Consider the following 19,266-nt stretch of genomic DNA (forward strand, 5'->3'; position numbering starts at 1 on the left):
TTTGTTGAATCCTGAAATTTTTTTTTTGTAGATAAATTCCAACGTTCTGATATGAACGAATATAATTCATTTGTATCAAAAGTTATAACTGGTATAGTACTTAATGTCGTGTAATTCCAAATATAGTATGTGACAATTACATTCTTCGACACCGACATTCAACGACAATAATGTTTTTGTTTGTATCCTTTGATCATCTCTGAACAATTAGAGTTGCTAATAGAATGTCTTCACAAATAAAGAAACAAATCTGATACTGATTGTTGGTCGTTTATATAGTTCAATAGACAATAGAAGTGTCTAATCACTAAGTGGAAAATATCTTCCTTAGTTTGGTAGGCCTTAATTAGTTTTTTTTGGAAATACGTGGAACATCCGTTAAACACAGACTAATGAAAATAATATGTTTGCTGAATTTTAATGTTTCTGACTTTTAAATGAATTAAGGCGCATCACCAAAACACATAAATACTCAACATATGACTTATCATATGTCATGTCAGCAATTGAATCAAAATAATCAAAAATTAAAAGTTAGATTATCAAAATCAAATTTTAAAATTTTAATGAACTAAACACAAACTTAGACAAGTAAATGAACTAAAAATTGAAATTTAAAAAGTCAATGAAAAAAAAAATCATTTTGTGGCATTTTATATTTTTTAAAATTAAGGTATTATTATATTTATTTCTATTATTCATTTGACAAAACTAAAATAGACATGTGCCATAATATTAACACGTGTTATTTTTATGGAGCCGTTATTTGATCGTGACAATATTCCTGGTACCTGATCCAAACGCCCTCTTACTTCCTACAAAGGTACGCACGCAGGTGGCAAAAGAAGAAGGCCACAAACACCGATGGGGAAGGATTCAACGATTCCGAATACGTGGGGTTCTCCTAAACTTGCCCTTCTCCTCCACAAACCTATTCACCTTCCACGCATTCAACGTCAAACCTCGTTACATCGGTCATTTTTGCTCACACCCGCCTCGACGATTCGAGAATTTAGGAATCAAAACCCAGGAAATCAAACTCTCGACCGGCCGGACAGATTACCGGAAATTTTATTTTGGTTCTTTATCAAGATTCGGACGGGATTCATTTCAAGATTCATATATTATATCATTTATTATCAAATATAGGTGCCGTGTTGCGAATTGATGGATATTGGTTCCAACATTGGGATAAGAAATTAGGGGTCTTGAACAGAGAATGGATGTTCTTGATTGATGCAGTCGGGATTGTTTAATTTCTTGAATCAAGATGGTATGCTTACATGAATGCATGTCTGAGGTTTTTCTTCAATCAAGATGGTGGTTGGTGTCTGTCACTCTTTATCACGTTTGATTGTTTTATTTAAAAAATGGAATTTGAAATGGTTTTTTGTGATTATTTTTTTCCAATGCTGAATCTTGGCATCTGTTCAGGTGCAGGTCCTATCCTGTGTCATCTGTTTTTTGTTAATTAGTATCCATGTTCATGTCTTGACCAAAATAAATAAATGCAATAATGAAGAAAATAATTGTTCTAGATGGGAGGGCAGTGTTTTAAAAATTTAAGGGTGAAACCGAGATTTTTCTATGAAGTATAAGAAACTGTGAAAGCAAAACATAACCATTGAGTTTTGCACGCTCTTTGTTTCGTAGTAGACTTTCAACATCACTGTTTAATGAAGTTTCTTGAAAGTACGCAGTTCTACTTTTCTCCTGCTATGTGATACAGAAATTGAAATGGATTGATCCGTGGTATATGTAGGTAGGTTTTCTTTGCACCATTCTCTCACTCTGTGAAAACTTTGTGAATTTGAAATGCAGAGTGCACCAGTCACTATCATTGTCGGGTCTCATGTTTGGGTTGAAGATGCAGAAGTTGCTTGGATCGATGGAGAAGTAACAAAAATAACTGGACAAGAACTTGAGATCCAAACTTCTAAAGGGGCAAAGGTAGCTTATCAAATAGACTGCACTTTATATATGAACTTACACGTCTCTAAAGCATACTGAAGTGCTTTTTCTATTTTTTGCACATTGCAGGAGGAATTTTTTTACTAAATCAAAATGCAAATGACTTTCATTTGAAACCATATTTAGCTGTATCAACTCCCTCCATAGTTTATTGTAATCAGAGAAGATGAAAATAATGTGAAAACTAAGAACAAACAAGATGTATTTTCCACCATTTAGCAATAAACACGAGCCTTTTATTCTTTCATATTATTTTCTCAGTTTAGTCTGCTTTTGGCATATCAGAATCCATATAATATAGATGACAATTTGGCCTCTCCAGTGGTCATTATTCACTAATATGTTTTTTTTCCTCAAGGTCACTGCTAACTTATCGAAAGTATACCCTAAAGATGAAGATGCACCTGCTGGAGGAGTTGATGACATGACCAAGCTATCTTATTTGCATGAACCAGGAGTTTTACAAAACTTGTCCTCAAGATATCAACTCAACGAAATATATGTAAGATGAATTTAATTTGAGCTCGAATTCATCTTTGATCCTTGTTCTTCCAAGCAAGAGAGCAAAACTACTGCAATTCTGTGCTGTTCTATCACGATAAAGTATCCTATTTTGATGTTATGACAGACTTATACTGGAAGCATCCTTATTGCCATAAATCCTTTTCAAAGACTTCCTCACCTATACAATGCCCACATGATGGAGCAGTACAAGGGAGCTCCACTTGGAGAATTGAGTCCTCATGTATTTGCCATTGCAGATGTTGCTTTCAGGTGATAAGGAAGGAAATTGTTATTTGTTGCCACATTACTTTATAAAGATTAGTCCAGTTGTCTCTAAGTCTGTTGAGCTGAATTAGGGCAATGTTTAACGAGGGAAAAAGCAACTCGATACTGGTAAGTGGAGAAAGTGGTGCTGGTAAGACTGAAACTACTAAAATGCTTATGCAATACCTTGCCTATTTGGGTGGCCGCAAAGGAACCGAAGGACGTACTGTGGAACAACAAGTTCTTGAGGTAATTATCTAACTATTATACTACAGGTCTTGTTTAATTGGATATCATTTATAAAATAAAGAATTTTCACAAAAAAGGACATGCAATGAATGTCTGGCCACGACAGTGGGCTGATGTTAACATGTGAAATTTGAGGAAATAAAGGTAATAGACATCCATTGCCAAGTTTGAGTTCTGAAACTTCATGACCACAATGAAGTCCCATAAGGTTCTATACATGCCAACATGCCGTGCCCTTCCTCCAATCAATACTTCAATATTTTACAATCGACAGCTGCTGCCGATATGTGGTAAGAAAGGTCTATCCAAATGAAAGTTCAAAGCTTGGTGAGCGTTTAAGTTAGGTGCTGCTGAGTCCATCTAACTATCTAACATCAAAGACTTCACCGATACTTCATATATAATTTTCCTTGCATTTCTGATTCATTTTAACCCTAATTGGTGTGCAGTCAAATCCAGTACTTGAAGCATTTGGAAATGCAAAAACTGTGAGAAATAACAATTCAAGGTGAGTCGTTGCCCTAGTCCTGCTATGATATAGTTCATAGAAGTTTGCACTTGACATACTTTATGCGTTGTTCTGCAGTCGATTTGGAAAGTTTGTTGAAATTCAATTTGATAAGAATCGACGAATATCAGGGGCAGCCATAAGAACGTATCTTCTAGAAAGATCTCGTGTCTGCCAAGTTTCGGACCCTGAACGGAATTATCACTGTTTTTACCTACTTTGTGCAGCACCACAAGAGGTAGTCTACTTCCATACAATGTTGCATTATGTAGCTGTTGCATTATGTAGCTTATTTAGATTATTCGGCAAATATATAGTCACCCATAGTTATGAATATATTATTCTTCTTCTCAGGAAATTGAGAAGTATAAGCTGGGACATCCAAAGACGTTCCACTATCTTAATCAATCTAATTGCTATGAACTAGTTGGTGTAAGTGATGCTCGTGAATATTTGGCAACTAGAAGGGCCATGGATGTAGTTGGAATAAGTCAAAAAGAGCAGGTACTTTCGATACACTGGCATCTTCATGGTGCCATATTCACTACTCTCTCTCTCTCTCTCTCTCTCTCTCTCTAAGATACTCAAATTATCTTAATATTCAGGATGCAATTTTCAGAGTAGTGGCAGCAATTCTCCATCTTGGCAATGTTGAATTTGCTAAGGGAAAAGAGATCGATTCATCAGTTCTCAAGGATGACGACTCCAAATTTCATCTTCAGACTACGGCAGAGCTTCTCATGTATGACTGCACTCATATTTATAATACTCCTCAGCAGCTTATTGTTTTTTTTCATCAGGTGTGATCTTAATGCCCTGAAAGATGCATTACTTAAGCGAGTGATGGTCACTCCAGAAGAAGTGATTAAAAGAAGTCTTGATCCTGATGGGGCAACCGTTAGTAGGGATGGATTAGCCAAAACTATATATTCTCGTTTATTTGACTGGTATGGTGTTCTTGTGTCATTGCATTAGCTTTCACTTTCAGGTTGAATAACTGGTTACTATTTGTTTGCTGGTTTAAAAATTCTGATGCGAGCTTCCAAAAACTTGCAGGTTGGTGGACAAAATAAATGTATCTATTGGGCAAGATAAAAATTCAAAATGCCTTATTGGTGTTCTTGATATATATGGTTTTGAAAGTTTTAAAACTAATAGGTAACCGTTGGTCCACTACCTTAAATATAAGACTCCTTTTCAATTTTTTTAGGATTCTTGACTGACTTAAAATTTATATGTCTAGTTTTGAACAGTTTTGTATTAATTTTACCAATGAAAAGCTGCAACAACATTTCAACCAGGTAAGCAATTGATATATTTTGTTGTGGACTATAAACCGATGCCACCATAAAACTGACACTTGACAAATTCTTCTTTCAGCACGTTTTCAAAATGGAACAGGAGGAGTATACAAAAGAAGAGATTGACTGGAGCTACATAGAATTTGTTGATAACCAAGATGTCCTAGATCTTATTGAAAAGGTTGATTTACACAATATTTGAACTGCTATGCCTTGGACTACATTTAGTTGTTGGTTATGTCGCTGAGAAGCTGGCACATTAGCCAAATACTATGTGCAAGAGGTGGAAATTCTAATAAAATCAAAACTATAGGTCCATGTCAATCTTAGTCTGAAATAAATAATCTTTATGTAGATTCCTGTTGAAAAGTAATTGACCATACCCTGGTCTCATATTTCCTGAAGTATGCATGAAAGACATTTCTTATACGTATTGTCATTTTTACTAGTTTAGTTCATTCTCATATATATGTAGATATCATTTATTTATATTCTTTTTGAAGGCCCGAATCATTCTTCGCACCTTAATTGTCGTCCAGAAACTGGTACATTGGTACCTTTTCACATTTAATCTTTGAGAAATTTTTTATTGAAGTGCAAATTTGGATTAATTGTGCTCCTGAAGTTTGAATTACAACTGATATGCTGTTTCTAAAACACTGAATACTGATGCAATTTGTTTTGTTCTGATACTTTTGTTCGGTCATGGCAGAAACCTGGAGGGATCATCTCACTTCTAGATGAGGCCTGGTATGATATTTATTATTTTTCTTGTAAGAAGCTTACAAAGGATTAACATCTGTAAGATCTCTGTTATTAACTTGATTTTTTTCCCCTGTTCCTAGTATGTTTCCGAAGTCAACGCACGAAACACTTTCGCAAAAGCTTTATCAGACTTTTAAATCCCACAAACGTTTCATCAAACCAAAATTGTCCCGCACAGATTTCACAATTGCTCATTATGCTGGGGAGGTGATCTGTATTAATTTTTTATTTGTCCAATTATGTGTCTATAGTTTGGATTTCAAACTTGCATCTAAATTTAAGTTTTTTGTTCTTTTTGTACTTTTTCAGGTTCTATACCAATCCGATCAGTTTTTAGATAAAAACAAAGATTATGTTGTTCCTGAACATCAAGATTTGTTGAGTGCGTCCAAATGCTCATTCGTAGCAGGGCTATTTCCTCCACTTCCTGAAGAGTCGACTAAATCCTCAAACAAGTCTTCTAAGTTTTCATCTATTGGTTCACGTTTTAAGGTACTTTCTATGTTCTTTTCCGACATATTCTATCTTTTCCGACATATAATTTCTATGACAAAAATTTGACAATGTTTCCAATAGTTGAGCTTCTGAGCTCGGTAAAAAATGCAGAAACTCATGGTTTGACTAATTCATACAGGTCCAACTCCAACAATTGATGGAGACACTAAATTCTACAGAACCTCATTACATTAGATGTGTGAAGCCTAATAATCTTCTCAAGCCTGCTATATTTGAGAATGTCAATATCATGCAGCAACTACGATGTGGTGTGAGTGCAGATGACTTATAGCTGTAGAAATCCATCGTTCTTAGTTACATGTCAAATGCACACTCAACTTATCGCTATTTTTTTCTTTTGGCAGGGTGTATTAGAAGCAATTAGGATCAGCTGTGCTGGTTACCCCACCCGTAAGACATTTTATGAATTTGTTAATCGGTTTGCTCTTCTTGCTCCTGAGGTTTTGGAAGGAAAGTAAGTGCTAGTTATTGTTGAGATTGTGACATGTAAATTAGCGATTTTCTGAAATGGGTCTTTTAAGGATTTGCTGAAATAACCATTTTGTGCATTATCATGTGAACAGTAATGACGAAAAGGTAGCATGCAAAAAGATCTTGGAGAAGATGGGCCTCACTGGGGCTCAGGTAACGTGAATATGCTTTTTTGCTCATGAAAAGAAGGGATACCAATTAACTTGATCTTGCTTAGGTTCTAGAAGCTTGATCTATTAAAGCTTTTCCCCTGAGAATTGAAGTTGTTTGAGCAGTATAGGTTTTGGTGAAAGTACATACAAGCTTCAAGCTGAGCACAAATTTCTTAGATTCAGCCTTTTCAGTAAATTATTTCTACATGATTGTCGAAATCGATTGACCAAATTCAAATCATCCAAAAGCAAGAAGTTTTGAATATAATTTGAAAGAAGCAAAACAAATCATGTGCTTACTTATAACTTAACTGTAATGTTTGAAATGGCCCGGGCTTCTGAGATTTGCTTATGCTGGATATCCGAATTAAATTTCTTTGAAGTTTTTTGCTTTATTGTTTTTGCTCAAATGTTGTTTTATGTATTTCAGATAGGAAAAACAAAAGTGTTCCTGAGAGCTGGTCAAATGGCTGATTTAGATGCCCACAGAGCACTGAAACTTAGTAATTCAGCAAAAAAAATACAAAGAAAAACTAGAACTCATATTGCAAGGAAGCACTTTGTTGTTCTGCAGGAAGCAACAATCTTTATGCAGTCCATATGCAGAGGTTTGCTGAATTAGAATTTTTCTTGTCAAATTTAACTATATACTCTAGGTCAACTGTTACGTAATGGAGTCCTTCATTGGCTTGAAGCGAAACATTCTAAACTTTCCACATGTGTGCATATGATTGTCCTTATGCTCAAGCAATTGAATTTATTTCTGAATCTGCCTCTCACATTTCATCGGCATTCACTTTTTTCATCTCAGGAAGGCTTGCCTGCCGATTGTTTGAAAATTTGAAAAGAGAGGCCGCTTCTCTTAAAATTCAGACAAATCTGAGAGGATACCTGGCACGAAAGAGCCACATGAAACTCAAATGCACAGTTGTTGTGCTGCAGACGGGGATGCGTGTGATGACTGCCCGCAATGAATTTAGATATAGGAGACAAACAAAAGCAGCAATTGCTATCCAGGTGATTAAGCAGTTCTCTAGGAAATAAATTTCCGGTTTACTGATAGTGTGTCCTTACCAGAAAAGTTCCTTTTCAGGCACACTGGCGCGGTCATAGAGCTTTTTCATATTACAAGAGCCTTATAAGGGCATCAATTGTGACTCAGTGCAGATGGAGAGGAAGGGTTGCTAAGAAAGAACTTCGGAAACTAAAAATGGTAGGGGATTGTTAAATAATCAAGTGCATTTATTCCAAGAGCATAGAGAATACTTGTGCTGGATGACAAATACATTTTTAATCTATTATAACTCCTGGTATCTTGTTAAATTCCACTATAAATATCAAATATCTGCAGGCATCAAGAGAAACAGGTGCACTTAAAGAAGCAAAGGATAAGCTTGAAAAACAGGTGGAAGACCTAAAATTACGTTTACAACTAGAAAAGCGTTTGCGGGTAAATATATTTTACTTAACTATTTTATTCCTCAAATCAACTTTGATTTAATCTTTGTATCTACATATACATCACACTAACACTATCTACATATACATCACACTAACACATTCATATATACACTCATATCTGCATATATTCACACACATAAGCATAGACAATTATATTCTCGTGTGGACATTAGCTACACCGTTACGCTTGCATTAGGAATAATGAGTGATATGCATAACTGAATTGCTCACGTGTACATGTACATACCAACATAAACAGATAATGGGTGATTATACACTGAGAAAGACATCAACTAAAGGTTTGTAGTATCACGGGCAAAATGATACAAGTGTACCCGATTTTTTTTTGTTTTCTCATGGCAATATATTTTCTTTCTTCAATATTGTTCATAGTGAAAACGTTATTAATTGTTGGAAGATGCAATGTTTGGTGTTATACGGTTTAATGCGCTGGGGTCTAACCAAAACTGGAATTGTTTAGACTGACTTGGAGGAGGCAAAGAGTCAGGAGATAACAAAGTTGCAGCAGTCCTTAGAAGATACACAAAGTAAATTGAATGAAACAAGTGCACTGCTTCTCAAAGAACGTGAGGCTGCTCAGAGAGCTATTGAAGAAGCCTCCTCAATTGTGATAGAAACCCCAATTCCAGTTGAGGATACAGCAAAGATTGAGGCTATAACTGCAGAAATGGAGCAATTAAAGGTAATGTTGGTGAATGTGATGCTTCTCCCTCTATGGTTGTGTGTATCGCAATGTCAACACTCTACGTTCTCATCTATTTCGCAGGATTCATTGAAATTTGAAAGACAACGAGCTGATGAATCTGAAAAAAAATGTGCGGAAGCCGAGGAATCGAGTGAGGAGAAGACTCAGAAATTGGAAGAAACTGAAAAGAGAGTTCATCAACTTCAGGAATCTTTGAACAGGTAGTGTAATTCTTGTTACTTTTCCTCTTTTAATATTAACATTTTGTCATGAAAAACTCCGATAATTTCAGTGGCATATGAAATTATTTCCACACTTGCAATTATCTTATAAATTTCTTAAATCGATGATTTTCTTTGATTTAATACCTAGACGTAGACTGGGATTACACAAATAAGTTTAGAAATTGAATGATATTTTCAAATATCAAAGAATGGGAAGCCGTTTTTGCCTTCAGCATATATTATTAATGAAACTCTGATATTATGATTACCTGATATGGTTGTTGATGGGTTGGCTAATGTGAGCTTTGCTAGTTGGATTAATTTGATTATATTGGATCATACAATTATCTGAATGGTAACTGGTTGGAGCCACCACAAGTTTTTATTTCAATTGTATGTAACCTGTGCTCACTCATCTTTCTGCAAATTATTTTGTGGGGTTCGGAAACATGCATGTCTAGTGGACACATTGTGCTCAAGGAGTCTGTAGACCCAGGAGGGATTCTCTGGATTGAACTAATTATAGCTATAAGTTTATATGGGATCTTTATCCAATAATCAAGGTCTGTAAAACTTTATTACTCAAAGTGAAAATGAAAAGAATGACGAAATTGCTTGACAGCACACCTTGGCCTTCATGTTGATACTTACGATTGGTTGCAGGAGTTACATCAATGGATTTTAAGATTAGAATGGCCATTTGTTTTATTTGACTAATGCTAGATATGATCTAGTGTGCCTCAGGATGATATACAGCATGTCAGGCCAGTTTTCAGAGCTCAAAATGATTTTATGTGCGTCATCCAACTTCAGTTCAACCTCAGGATTTGTTGCTAGAGATGATCTGGATGATGATACTTCCACTTCCTCTGATACCACATCTACCGATTCAGATTTCACCTTCCCAGCCCCTGATTCAACTCAAGAAAACTTTTCTTCTTTCAATCCCGGTGCTTTCCAGCTCATAGTTCAGGATCTTTCAGCAGCTGAAATCTCAGGTCAGTCTAGTTTCCTTAGAGTTCCTAGGTCTAGAACAAAACATTCCCTGATAGCAAGTTAGGGCTTGATCCAACGTTTTTTAGTCTTGTTATACAACCTGATAAAATTCATAATATCCCATGATTCTTGGGATGAAGATTTAAAATACCGATCATTCATTTGTACTTTCCTCTTCCCATTATTCTAAAAACAATTCCATTCCAAACTTAATTCACTTTTTGTTTAAGCAAGGTTGCAATGAGAAAAATTCATTATACATTTCTTTTCTGTTGATGGTTGCATTGTGCAGGAACCGAAAACTGGGAAAGTGATCGGGAGGGGGCATTCGATGACTTTTTCTGATGGAAGTGCTCTAACACTTTGTTTATCTAATCTCTGTCCTAGTTAGAAATTAGTTTGTCTAGATGTTAATTTTGGTGTCTTAGCACATAGCTCAGATTAACATGAAATAACTCTTGTTTGTTGTACAAAAGATTTACGCGAAAAATTTAACATTAGGACTTTTACTTCTGTCTGCATACAACCTGTTAATATTATAAAGTATTCCTTATATTGACTTCATTCAGTTTTCAGGTCTAGTTTACCTCTTGTATTGGTGGTTAGTTGGAATTATATTCTTGTAGATTTAGAGATGCCAAACCTGTTTCTCAGATGATTCCAAAAGTTTAGATGCTTGAATTATGTGATCCATAAATAACTATGCTGAAGTCCAAAGATTGAATCAATCTGTTTGGGGTTCAGTGTGGTGATAATGTTTTTTTGAGACCTCTAATCTTTGAAAGCTTATTCAACATGAAATCTACAGCTTGTTCTTGATATATTGGGTCTTTAGGATATTATCATGTGCTACTGCTGGAACTGACAACCTATGTGAACAATTAAAATTTGTTATCCTATGCACAATGGCTTAGCTTTAAAATTAATTGAAAGTAATTGCTTGCCCTATGTGTATGTATTTACATTCTTGTGGAAACAAGACTATATTGGGTTCATGACATGTCAGTTTGTGGTTATGCTTGTAGTCTGGAATTTTTTAGTTTTTCGCTCTTTGATCACTCGATATTCCTTAGCCCCATTTTTCTCGTGTTATCCAGTGGTGTGCATTTGTTGTTTTGAGGTCCCTTATGATAGTTGGTCCATTTTCGAGTTAAATTCCTTGGAAGAAAAGACATAAGCCCCCCTCCCAGATCAGTACCAGTGGATGGTTTGCTTAAGCATCATCATCATCTCCATCTCCATCTCTTTCTTTAGTCAGCTTCTCATCCTCCATCTCATTGACCTCCGGTAAGATTTCAAATTTTTCCACTCTGGCTATTTTCTCTAACAGGCATGTCCTTCATCTGATAATGCTTTCCTGTCTTTCAATTATCATTCTTACTTCCGTTCCTTCTATAGGCCATCATATCGTTGTTTCAGCCAAGAGCTTGAGAATACCCAGGAGCATTGGGAAAATACCTAGGAATAGTTTCCGAGATAAATTTAATAATTTTCTGTTATTCATCAACCAGATAACAGCCTGTTTTGGGGCTAATTAAGGTTGCGGTCTATCCCACGTTTTACAGGGACAGCTCTTCTGGGGCCATACTGGTGTGGTATAGATGAAAGATTGCCTGTTATCTCTTTTCCCTCCTATACTGTTAGTAGAACACCAAATCATTAGAAGTAATCTCCAGCTGTAGTACCGTCCATTCGATAACTTTTGCGTCCTTAACTCTGAAAAAGCATAATCAATTTTGTGTTCTATACCTCCATTCTGTTCCCAGTAGGGACAAATAGAAGTTGGGTAATATTCTAATGTACCCTTGTAATCTTCTAGAAATTCTATCTTGGATTCATTTGAAGCTTCCATAACTATATTAGAGTTGAATTTGGCCAAATTTGTTTGAACAATGCAGCAGTCGTCTAGGAGAAGCCCAGTTTAGGGACTAACCTTAGAAGAATTTAATGAATGTTGAATCCCGAGTTTGTCGTAGTTAATATTATAATCGGCCTCTAGATCTCATTTTTCATAATTGTAAGAAAGAGTTGGTTCAAAAATTTCAGTTTTGTACAGCTAAGTCACATTCGGAGCAGCTGATGCTGCTTTAGTGCTGAACAACAGTAGCAACAAGCCTTTGCTTCTGGAGGTTTTTACTCGTTGACTCATTTTTTTTTGTTGATTAGTCTTATCATAGAGCAGGTTTCCAGCTAGTGCGGACAGCCAATCATTCCAATAAAATAGTTTTCATCTAAAAACAAAAATTGTTACTTAATCAGTTGATTGCATGTTTGATTTTGAAATAGTTGTTAAAATCCCTGCACACTAGAACAATCCAAAGAGCATAGTTGGTTGTTCATCTTCACTTATAATATATTGACCGTTTTAGTCATTTCATCCTTCCAGAGCTGAGGAAAAATGCTGCTTTGCCTTTGTGTTTATATAAAAGTCAGAACTAAAAGAGGCGATGAAAGATCTGTAATTTTCTGTACTAAATTATTGAAATCAGTTGTGCCCAGTTCCTGGGCATATGGGCTTCATCACCTTTCCACCTGGACTTGTTCTGAATTAGTAATATATCTGCATCTCAATCACTGTCTAACTGAATTTGCTTTTGGTGCTTGAAAGCTTTAGGGTTTAGTAATTCCCTGAAAAATCTCTAGTTTTTTGTGCATTTTTGAGTTCTAAAGTTGTACTTCTGAACTACCATAAACTAAATGTTTCTATATTAGTTGTGATGGTCAAATCTCCAAGTTATTTTGTGCTAAAAAAATGGCATATTTCATGGAGTGCATAATTTGAATCGTGTCCTTTTGCTAGGCTTGAAGAGAAGCTCGCAAACGTAGAATCTGAAAATAAAGTTCTTCGTCAGCAGGCTTTGGCCATGGCACAGAATAATAAACTGATATCAAGAAGTTCAAGGTCAATCATGCAGGTAATTCAAAACCAACAGTTTGATCAATATGCCATTGTATATAGCACCTCTAACATTGTTTATGCTTCAATTTTACAGAGGGCTGAAAGCACAAAAACATCCATAGTAAGTAAAATACTTTCAGGTAACCAATATGCTATGGAAACAGTCAATAATATTATTATTCTACCATTATACTAGGATTTACGAAGTGCTTCAATGATCGCAAGAGACCAGTTAGATATGGAGGATAGACCTCAAAAATCGCTAAATGAGAAGCAACAAGAGTATCAGGATTTGCTTATCCGCTGTGTTGCTCAGCACTTGGGTTTCTCTAGAGGAAGACCTGTTGCAGCCTGCATCATTTATAAATGCCTAAGACACTGGCGATCATTCGAGGCTGAAAGGACAAGCATTTTTGACAGGATAATACAAACCATCGGTCATGCTATTGAGGTAAGAAGTTTGGATCTTCGTCATGAAATGTTTAATATCTGGATTTACGATGTACGTGATAGTAACTTTGACATGACTTTAATGGAAGACCCAGGACAACAATGATATCTTGGCTTACTGGCTATCCAATGCATCAACTTTGTTATTGCTGCTGCAACGCACTCTGAAAGCTGGAGGAGGTACTGGAAATGCACCGCAGCATCGGCGTACTCCATCCGCCACACTATTTGGGAGAATGACGCAGGTAGAATATTGTTCAATTTGAAATGTAATCTCAGTATTTGAGTATTTTCAAGGGTTAAAAATCTGTTTTCCAGAGTTTCCGCAGTACTCCTCAAGGTGTCAATCTTTCTCTACTGAATGACGAATCAGCTGGCACATTACGCCCAGTAGAAGCAAAGTACCCAGCATTACTGTTCAAACAGCAGCTGACAGCTTATGTAGAGAAAATTTATGGAATGGTTCGTGATAATTTGAAGAAAGAGATTTCTCCAATGCTGGGACTATGCATCCAGGTGATCAAGTTCAAAACATTTATGAAAATAACAAAAAATTATGGTTATGTTTTTCTTTAATATTAAGTCAAGATGAGTATGCAAGCGTTGGTTTGATTGTCAGTGATTTCCTATTGTGTTACGAATAATATAGGCACCAAGAATATCCAAAGCAAATTTAAGTAAAGGAACAGCCCGTGCTCTAGCAAATGCTGCTGCGCAGGAGATTTTAATATCCCACTGGCAAGGAATTGTAAAGAGCCTTGAGAACTTTTTGAACATGCTAAAGACAAATCATGTAAGTACAATACACCAGAAGTTTTCAGCCTTTTACTTTTTATGGACAGTGTTCTCGATTTTCTCCTTAGGATTCTCTTCGGTAACAATTTCAAACATAGTCGATAAGTTGTGTCGTCTCAGCTTTGGACATTGTATCAGAATAATGATTACATGATTTTGTATTCAATCCATCTTCAGGTACCTCCATTTTTGGTACGGAAAGTGTACACACAAATCTTTTCTTTCGTCAATGTGCAGTTATTTAACAGGTGTTGTGCAGTGAAGTACATTAAGTGCTAGATACTGATGAGCTTCATTAACAGAATGGCAAACTGATGTTGTTTTTGTGATTTCAGCCTTTTACTGAGACGAGAGTGTTGCTCATTCAGTAACGGCGAGTACGTAAAGGCTGGATTGGCTGAACTGGAGCACTGGTGTTACAAGGCAACTGAGGAGGTACTTTTAACTTTGTTATATCTGATATGGCTATCAAAGCTAATAAATAGTCTGTTTGTTGCAGTATTCAGGTTCCGCTTGGGATGAGCTCAAGCATATAAGACAGGCTATAGGGTTCCTGGTACTGAATTTTATTCCTTGTTTATTCAATATATTATCCCATTGATTGTGTTGGTAAAAATCACGAAGCATACATGGTCTTTATTTTTTTCATTTCCCCATTGTACGGCATTAACGGCTGTTTAATGATTTGTGTGGAATAAACTATTTTAAAGCATGGAGAAACGAAGAGATAATAAAAACCTTTAGGTACATGCAACACCACTCTAGAAAGAAGGTATATAATAATTGAAGGAAGAAGTCAACTAAAAGGAACATGAGTAAATGGTGAAGCATTGTTGGTTGTGATTATTTTGAAAACAAAATTTTGTTCACCAAGAGTATTTGTTGTTTCTTCCAAGTACAAAAACATAAATCAAGAAAATGTTTTTTTGCATAAATTTGTCTTAACTAAGTAAGAACTAAACATTTTACCAGGTCAGAATATGTAAGGCTTTTAATTCTAGTGGACTTTTTGGACTACTACTGTAACAGGTAATACACCAGAAGCCAAAGAAGACTCTAGATGAGATTAGCCATGACCTTTGTCCGGTAAAATGACTAATCATTTTCTTAATAGAATTTATTTGAAATTTTCTTATAATCACCCTGATATATTTTTTTAATCGTTTATAGGTGCTCAGCATTCAACAGCTATACAGAATCAGCACTATGTATTGGGATGATAAATATGGCACACACAGCCTCTCACAGGAAGTAAGTCCTGGTTGATTTTTTTTTCATGCTCCACTTACTCCTGTTGTGGTCAGATATTTTGATTGCTGATTGGTTTTTGTCTGGCTAATTACATCAACTTCCCCCAGTGTTATGCCTAAGTATCATCTACTCCTCCATGCTCCATCTGTGAGGTTTGAAAATGTTCAAAATTTTTGTTATTAAGACTATTTTAATTTTCTTAAGCCATTTTTTCTCAAGATGATACTGGAAATGATATTTTATGCCCCTAGTCAGGTTTTTATCCTTTTTTTTGTTTTTGTTTTATATAACTTATTTTATTTGTAAGATGTAACTAGCTTCTTTTATGTGTTGCAACACCACAATTCGATCAATTTCGCAAAGGGCCAAAAACAGAGCATCAAACTTAGTAATTACTTAAGACATGAAATATCAAATGTTTCAGCAATAAAAGATAAGAATATATTTAGAACATAAAAATCTTTTTCCTCGATTGACCAAAATATAATGTGTTTTCTTCTCTTTCGGTGGAGAATTATTGTGATTGACACTACTTTTTTCGGTCTATTTTTTCCCAGGTAATTTCCAACATGAGAATATTAATGACAGAGGATTCAAATAACGCTGTCAGTAGTTCTTTCCTTCTGGACGACGATTCAAGGTTGATTATAATATTGATCATGCTGCTACATTTTATAGCCTTATAATTTTTACTCAAGCATTCGCTTGATATAGTTTCACTGAAACCCAAACCTTCATACTGCAGCATTCCGTTTTCAGTGGATGACCTTTCCAAATCAATGGATCGTTTTGATGTTACAGACATCGAGCCACCACCTCTTATTCGTGAAAATTCAGGCTTCAGCTTTTTATTGCCACAAGCCGATTGATCATGTTCATCATTTTTTCTTCATAATGTTCGAAGAAACTTCCCCAGTGTTCCCCAAAAGGTATGTGTTGAACAACCTGTAATTTTCAAGCATCACAAGTCACTCTTTAAGTTGTTGTTAATATCTAACTTTGAAACTGCATAAGAAAGTGGTCACTTAATTATCCTCTAATACGCTCATCCTACAAGGGAGTTCCCCTTTTCTAGCCTTCCTAAGCTGCAGTTCCGAAGGAAAGTACCTTTATAAGACTTGTTAAAGTCCTTTAGGATGGTGCTTCATTTATTTGTTTATGCATTTTATGTGGATCATTTACATAAGGATCGTTATATAACATGTACTCAACATTAAAGCACTGCCTAGCAAAAAACCTCTTATCTATGGTCTCTTATGGCTGCAGAACTCTTGATTTGAGACCCCCTTTTTGGTATTTCCTGCTCTGGTTGGAAGGTTTCGATACTGTCAAAACGATTAATGTAGGATGAGAAACCCATTATCAGATCATACAAGGGTGTGATAAAATCATTGTGGAAACATACAGAAAGTTGTTCAGGATCCAAGTTGATCATCTTATATCAAACCATGTTACCGGGATGGAAGATGATGCTAGATTCTGAAAAAGATTGGAGGTCGAAATTAACTCGGAAGAGTAGTTTTTTTTTATCATCTTAAGGATTTTTTTTAGTTCGTCCCGAGAATAGACCCATTAAATTTTGTGTTTTTGTTATTTTCAATAAAGAAGAAAAACTTTACTTCAAGTATGATGTATGAATAAGAAACTGAAAGCTTTTACTTGTTTCTTGTTGCATATTTTGAGAATTGATGTAGGCAGAAAAGAAAAGAAGAGATTAAAATTTATTTATTAAGGACTTTGTCAACCTCTGATGTGCCCTTTTTTCTTACATAACAAAGCATTCACTCGTAAATTCAGTGAAACCTTTTTGTCTTATGATCTTTGCCTCGTTGATTATTTCAATACAATATATTCAACCCAACTGTCCTCAAATCAAGGAGAAATACCATTAATATTACATGGACTAAATTAGGAAATAAATATATACAGGAGAGTCCATTTTTTCTATAGGAATGATTTGAAGCATCTTGACGTTTGGCATAAAGCTGAGTTGTCCCTTTCAAATGAGAAATATCTAAATCTTTGTATATATACTAAAGTTTTATGCGATTATATATTTCATAAACTCATGTGTATACATAGTCAAGTTTCTATATTAACAGAAGTCTATCTCTAGTAAGTAAATTTTTTTTTTTTTTTTGCACAAAGCCGAAGAACAAATTTGTGAGAGCTTAGGTAGCATCGTCGATTCTGATGGATGAGAAAAAAAAAATTGTAATCATCATGATAAAAATTGTTAGAATTGGGCTCTTATATGATTTTAAAAAATTAAGTTGTTACCACTAACTATAACTATAAAAAAAAGGCTAGTGGAGCAAGTTGAGAAATTGTAACTCAATCCGTCTATTTGGTCGGGCTGATGGACCTAGCCAGTTTTTGGTTAAAGTTGGTGGGATGGCCTGCATCCTGCCATTTGGTCGGGTGGAAAAAATGGGGAAATTGTCAACCCAATCCACTTATTTGAAAAGATGAGCCAAACTGGCAGACCTAATCAATTTTTAGTTAGAGTAAGTATCATGTGAGACCGTCTCACGGATCCAAATCTGTGAGGCGGGTCAATCCTACCCATATTCACAATAAAAAGTAATACTCTTAGCATAAAAAGTAATACTTTTTCATGGATTATCCAAATAAAGATCTGTCTCACAAAATACGACCCGTGAGACCGTCTCACACAAGTTTTTGTCTTTTAGTTAAAGTTGGTGAACTGACCCCCAACCCTCCATTTGGCCAGATGGGACGGATCGGTCAGTCATTTGGGCGGGTTGAGAAATTTCCAACCAAAATCGCCTATTTGCGTAGAGAAACTTGCCTATTTTGATAGCTCTACCATTGATTAAATTTTTTGGTAAAACAAACGCTTTCTCATATAACCAAAATATTAACATCTAGCTCTATTATTTGATATTTTAACAATTTTTAAAAATTAAGCTCAAAGACGATGTCATGACCTATGTTTTCATAATCGGATCGGTGATCGAAACGGTCTATCTTAAAATAATGATTCAACCAAATGGTCAGACCGAAATGTTGTTATAAATAATAATATAATATATTAAAAATATACTTAAAATTCTACGTATCTTAAATATGTATATAAATAATAATAAAAAATATTCTAAATTTTGAAATATTAAATAAACTATAATACTAATGAATTTCAAAATCAAAATATTCGTAAATATAGCCAAAAATAAAATTAAAAAGTTAAATTCAAAACAAATTATGAATTGGTCCAACCGGTTCAATATTGCTTTTCGACTGGTTCTGACCGGTTTGACCGATATAATCGTTTGTGATTGATGTTTGGACCGGACCCGTAAATGGTTCTCGGTCGAACCGATCAATCCTGTCTGATTTTGAAAACAATGATTATAACACGTTTAGCATAAATTCACCGAAACACCCTTTTTTAGTTCACAATCTCAAAATTGTCCCCATGCACCACCCCTTACCCAAAGTTTAATTTAAACTGGTTTGATTCAAATATTTCCAATCTCAGTGCGTCACCCGTGATCTAGCAATAGTCATGTATAATTATTAGATAACTAATGTGATATTGATGATGATTGTTGGAATTAATTAGCTAGCAAGCATTGGGACAGTGCATTTGCTAATAAAACCTGATCCAAGAAAGACAGATATAAAACTACAAAAATCTGACAATTTAATTGTTCTTTATCGCATTCAAGTAGGTATTATATCTTTCGATAACAATAAAATAAATCACGTATATTTCCTTGATAATAAAATTAATAATTATAGCTAGTCACCTTAAATATT

General features: G+C 35.2%; 1 protein-coding gene across 2 annotated transcripts; it reads left to right on the top strand.

Moving 5' to 3' along the window:
• The first annotated feature begins 1,148 nt into the window (after nt 1–1,148).
• Nucleotides 1,149–17,187, top strand: LOC140831354 (myosin-9-like). Of its 2 annotated transcripts, XM_073195107.1 has the most exons (38): nt 1,816–1,950; nt 2,330–2,473; nt 2,600–2,745; nt 2,832–2,988; nt 3,438–3,496; nt 3,575–3,734; nt 3,851–4,000; nt 4,102–4,238; nt 4,297–4,443; nt 4,553–4,654; nt 4,740–4,797; nt 4,877–4,978; nt 5,510–5,547; nt 5,643–5,769; nt 5,872–6,054; nt 6,197–6,328; nt 6,423–6,532; nt 6,642–6,702; nt 7,132–7,309; nt 7,513–7,718; nt 7,795–7,914; nt 8,053–8,151; nt 8,644–8,865; nt 8,950–9,089; nt 12,889–13,003; nt 13,082–13,108; nt 13,184–13,438; nt 13,527–13,682; nt 13,756–13,953; nt 14,087–14,230; nt 14,410–14,480; nt 14,568–14,667; nt 14,732–14,788; nt 15,262–15,318; nt 15,403–15,483; nt 16,041–16,123; nt 16,229–16,412; nt 16,750–17,187. In XM_073195107.1, the coding sequence occupies exons 1-37, from the start codon at nt 1,816–1,818 to the stop codon at nt 16,350–16,352; spliced, it is 4,581 nt and encodes a 1,526-aa protein (XP_073051208.1). In that variant the 3' UTR covers nt 16,353–16,412; nt 16,750–17,187. The 2 variants fall into 2 exon arrangements, with proteins under 2 accessions (XP_073051212.1, XP_073051208.1); XM_073195111.1 differs by lacking the exons at nt 13,527–13,682; nt 13,756–13,953; nt 14,087–14,230; ... (6 more) ...; nt 16,229–16,412; nt 16,750–17,187 and adding exons at nt 1,149–1,273; nt 9,837–10,090 and having other exon boundaries at nt 1,822–1,950; nt 10,381–13,003; nt 13,184–13,273.
• The last annotated feature ends 2,079 nt before the right edge of the window (nt 17,188–19,266 follow it).

This window comes from Primulina eburnea, chromosome 1, assembly GCF_022965805.1.
Source record: "Primulina eburnea isolate SZY01 chromosome 1, ASM2296580v1, whole genome shotgun sequence".
NCBI lineage: Eukaryota > Viridiplantae > Streptophyta > Magnoliopsida > Lamiales > Gesneriaceae > Primulina > Primulina eburnea.

Coding starts and splice junctions, on each gene's coding strand:
- LOC140831354 (XM_073195107.1), top strand. CDS start 1,816: ATGCAGAGTGCACCAGTCACTATCATTGTCGGGTCTCATGTTTGGGTT. Junction 6,055..6,196: donor CTATTGGTTCACGTTTTAAG/GTACTTTCTATG, acceptor TAATTCATACAG/GTCCAACTCCAACAATTGAT. Junction 14,789..15,261: donor GACAGGCTATAGGGTTCCTG/GTACTGAATTTT, acceptor CTACTGTAACAG/GTAATACACCAGAAGCCAAA.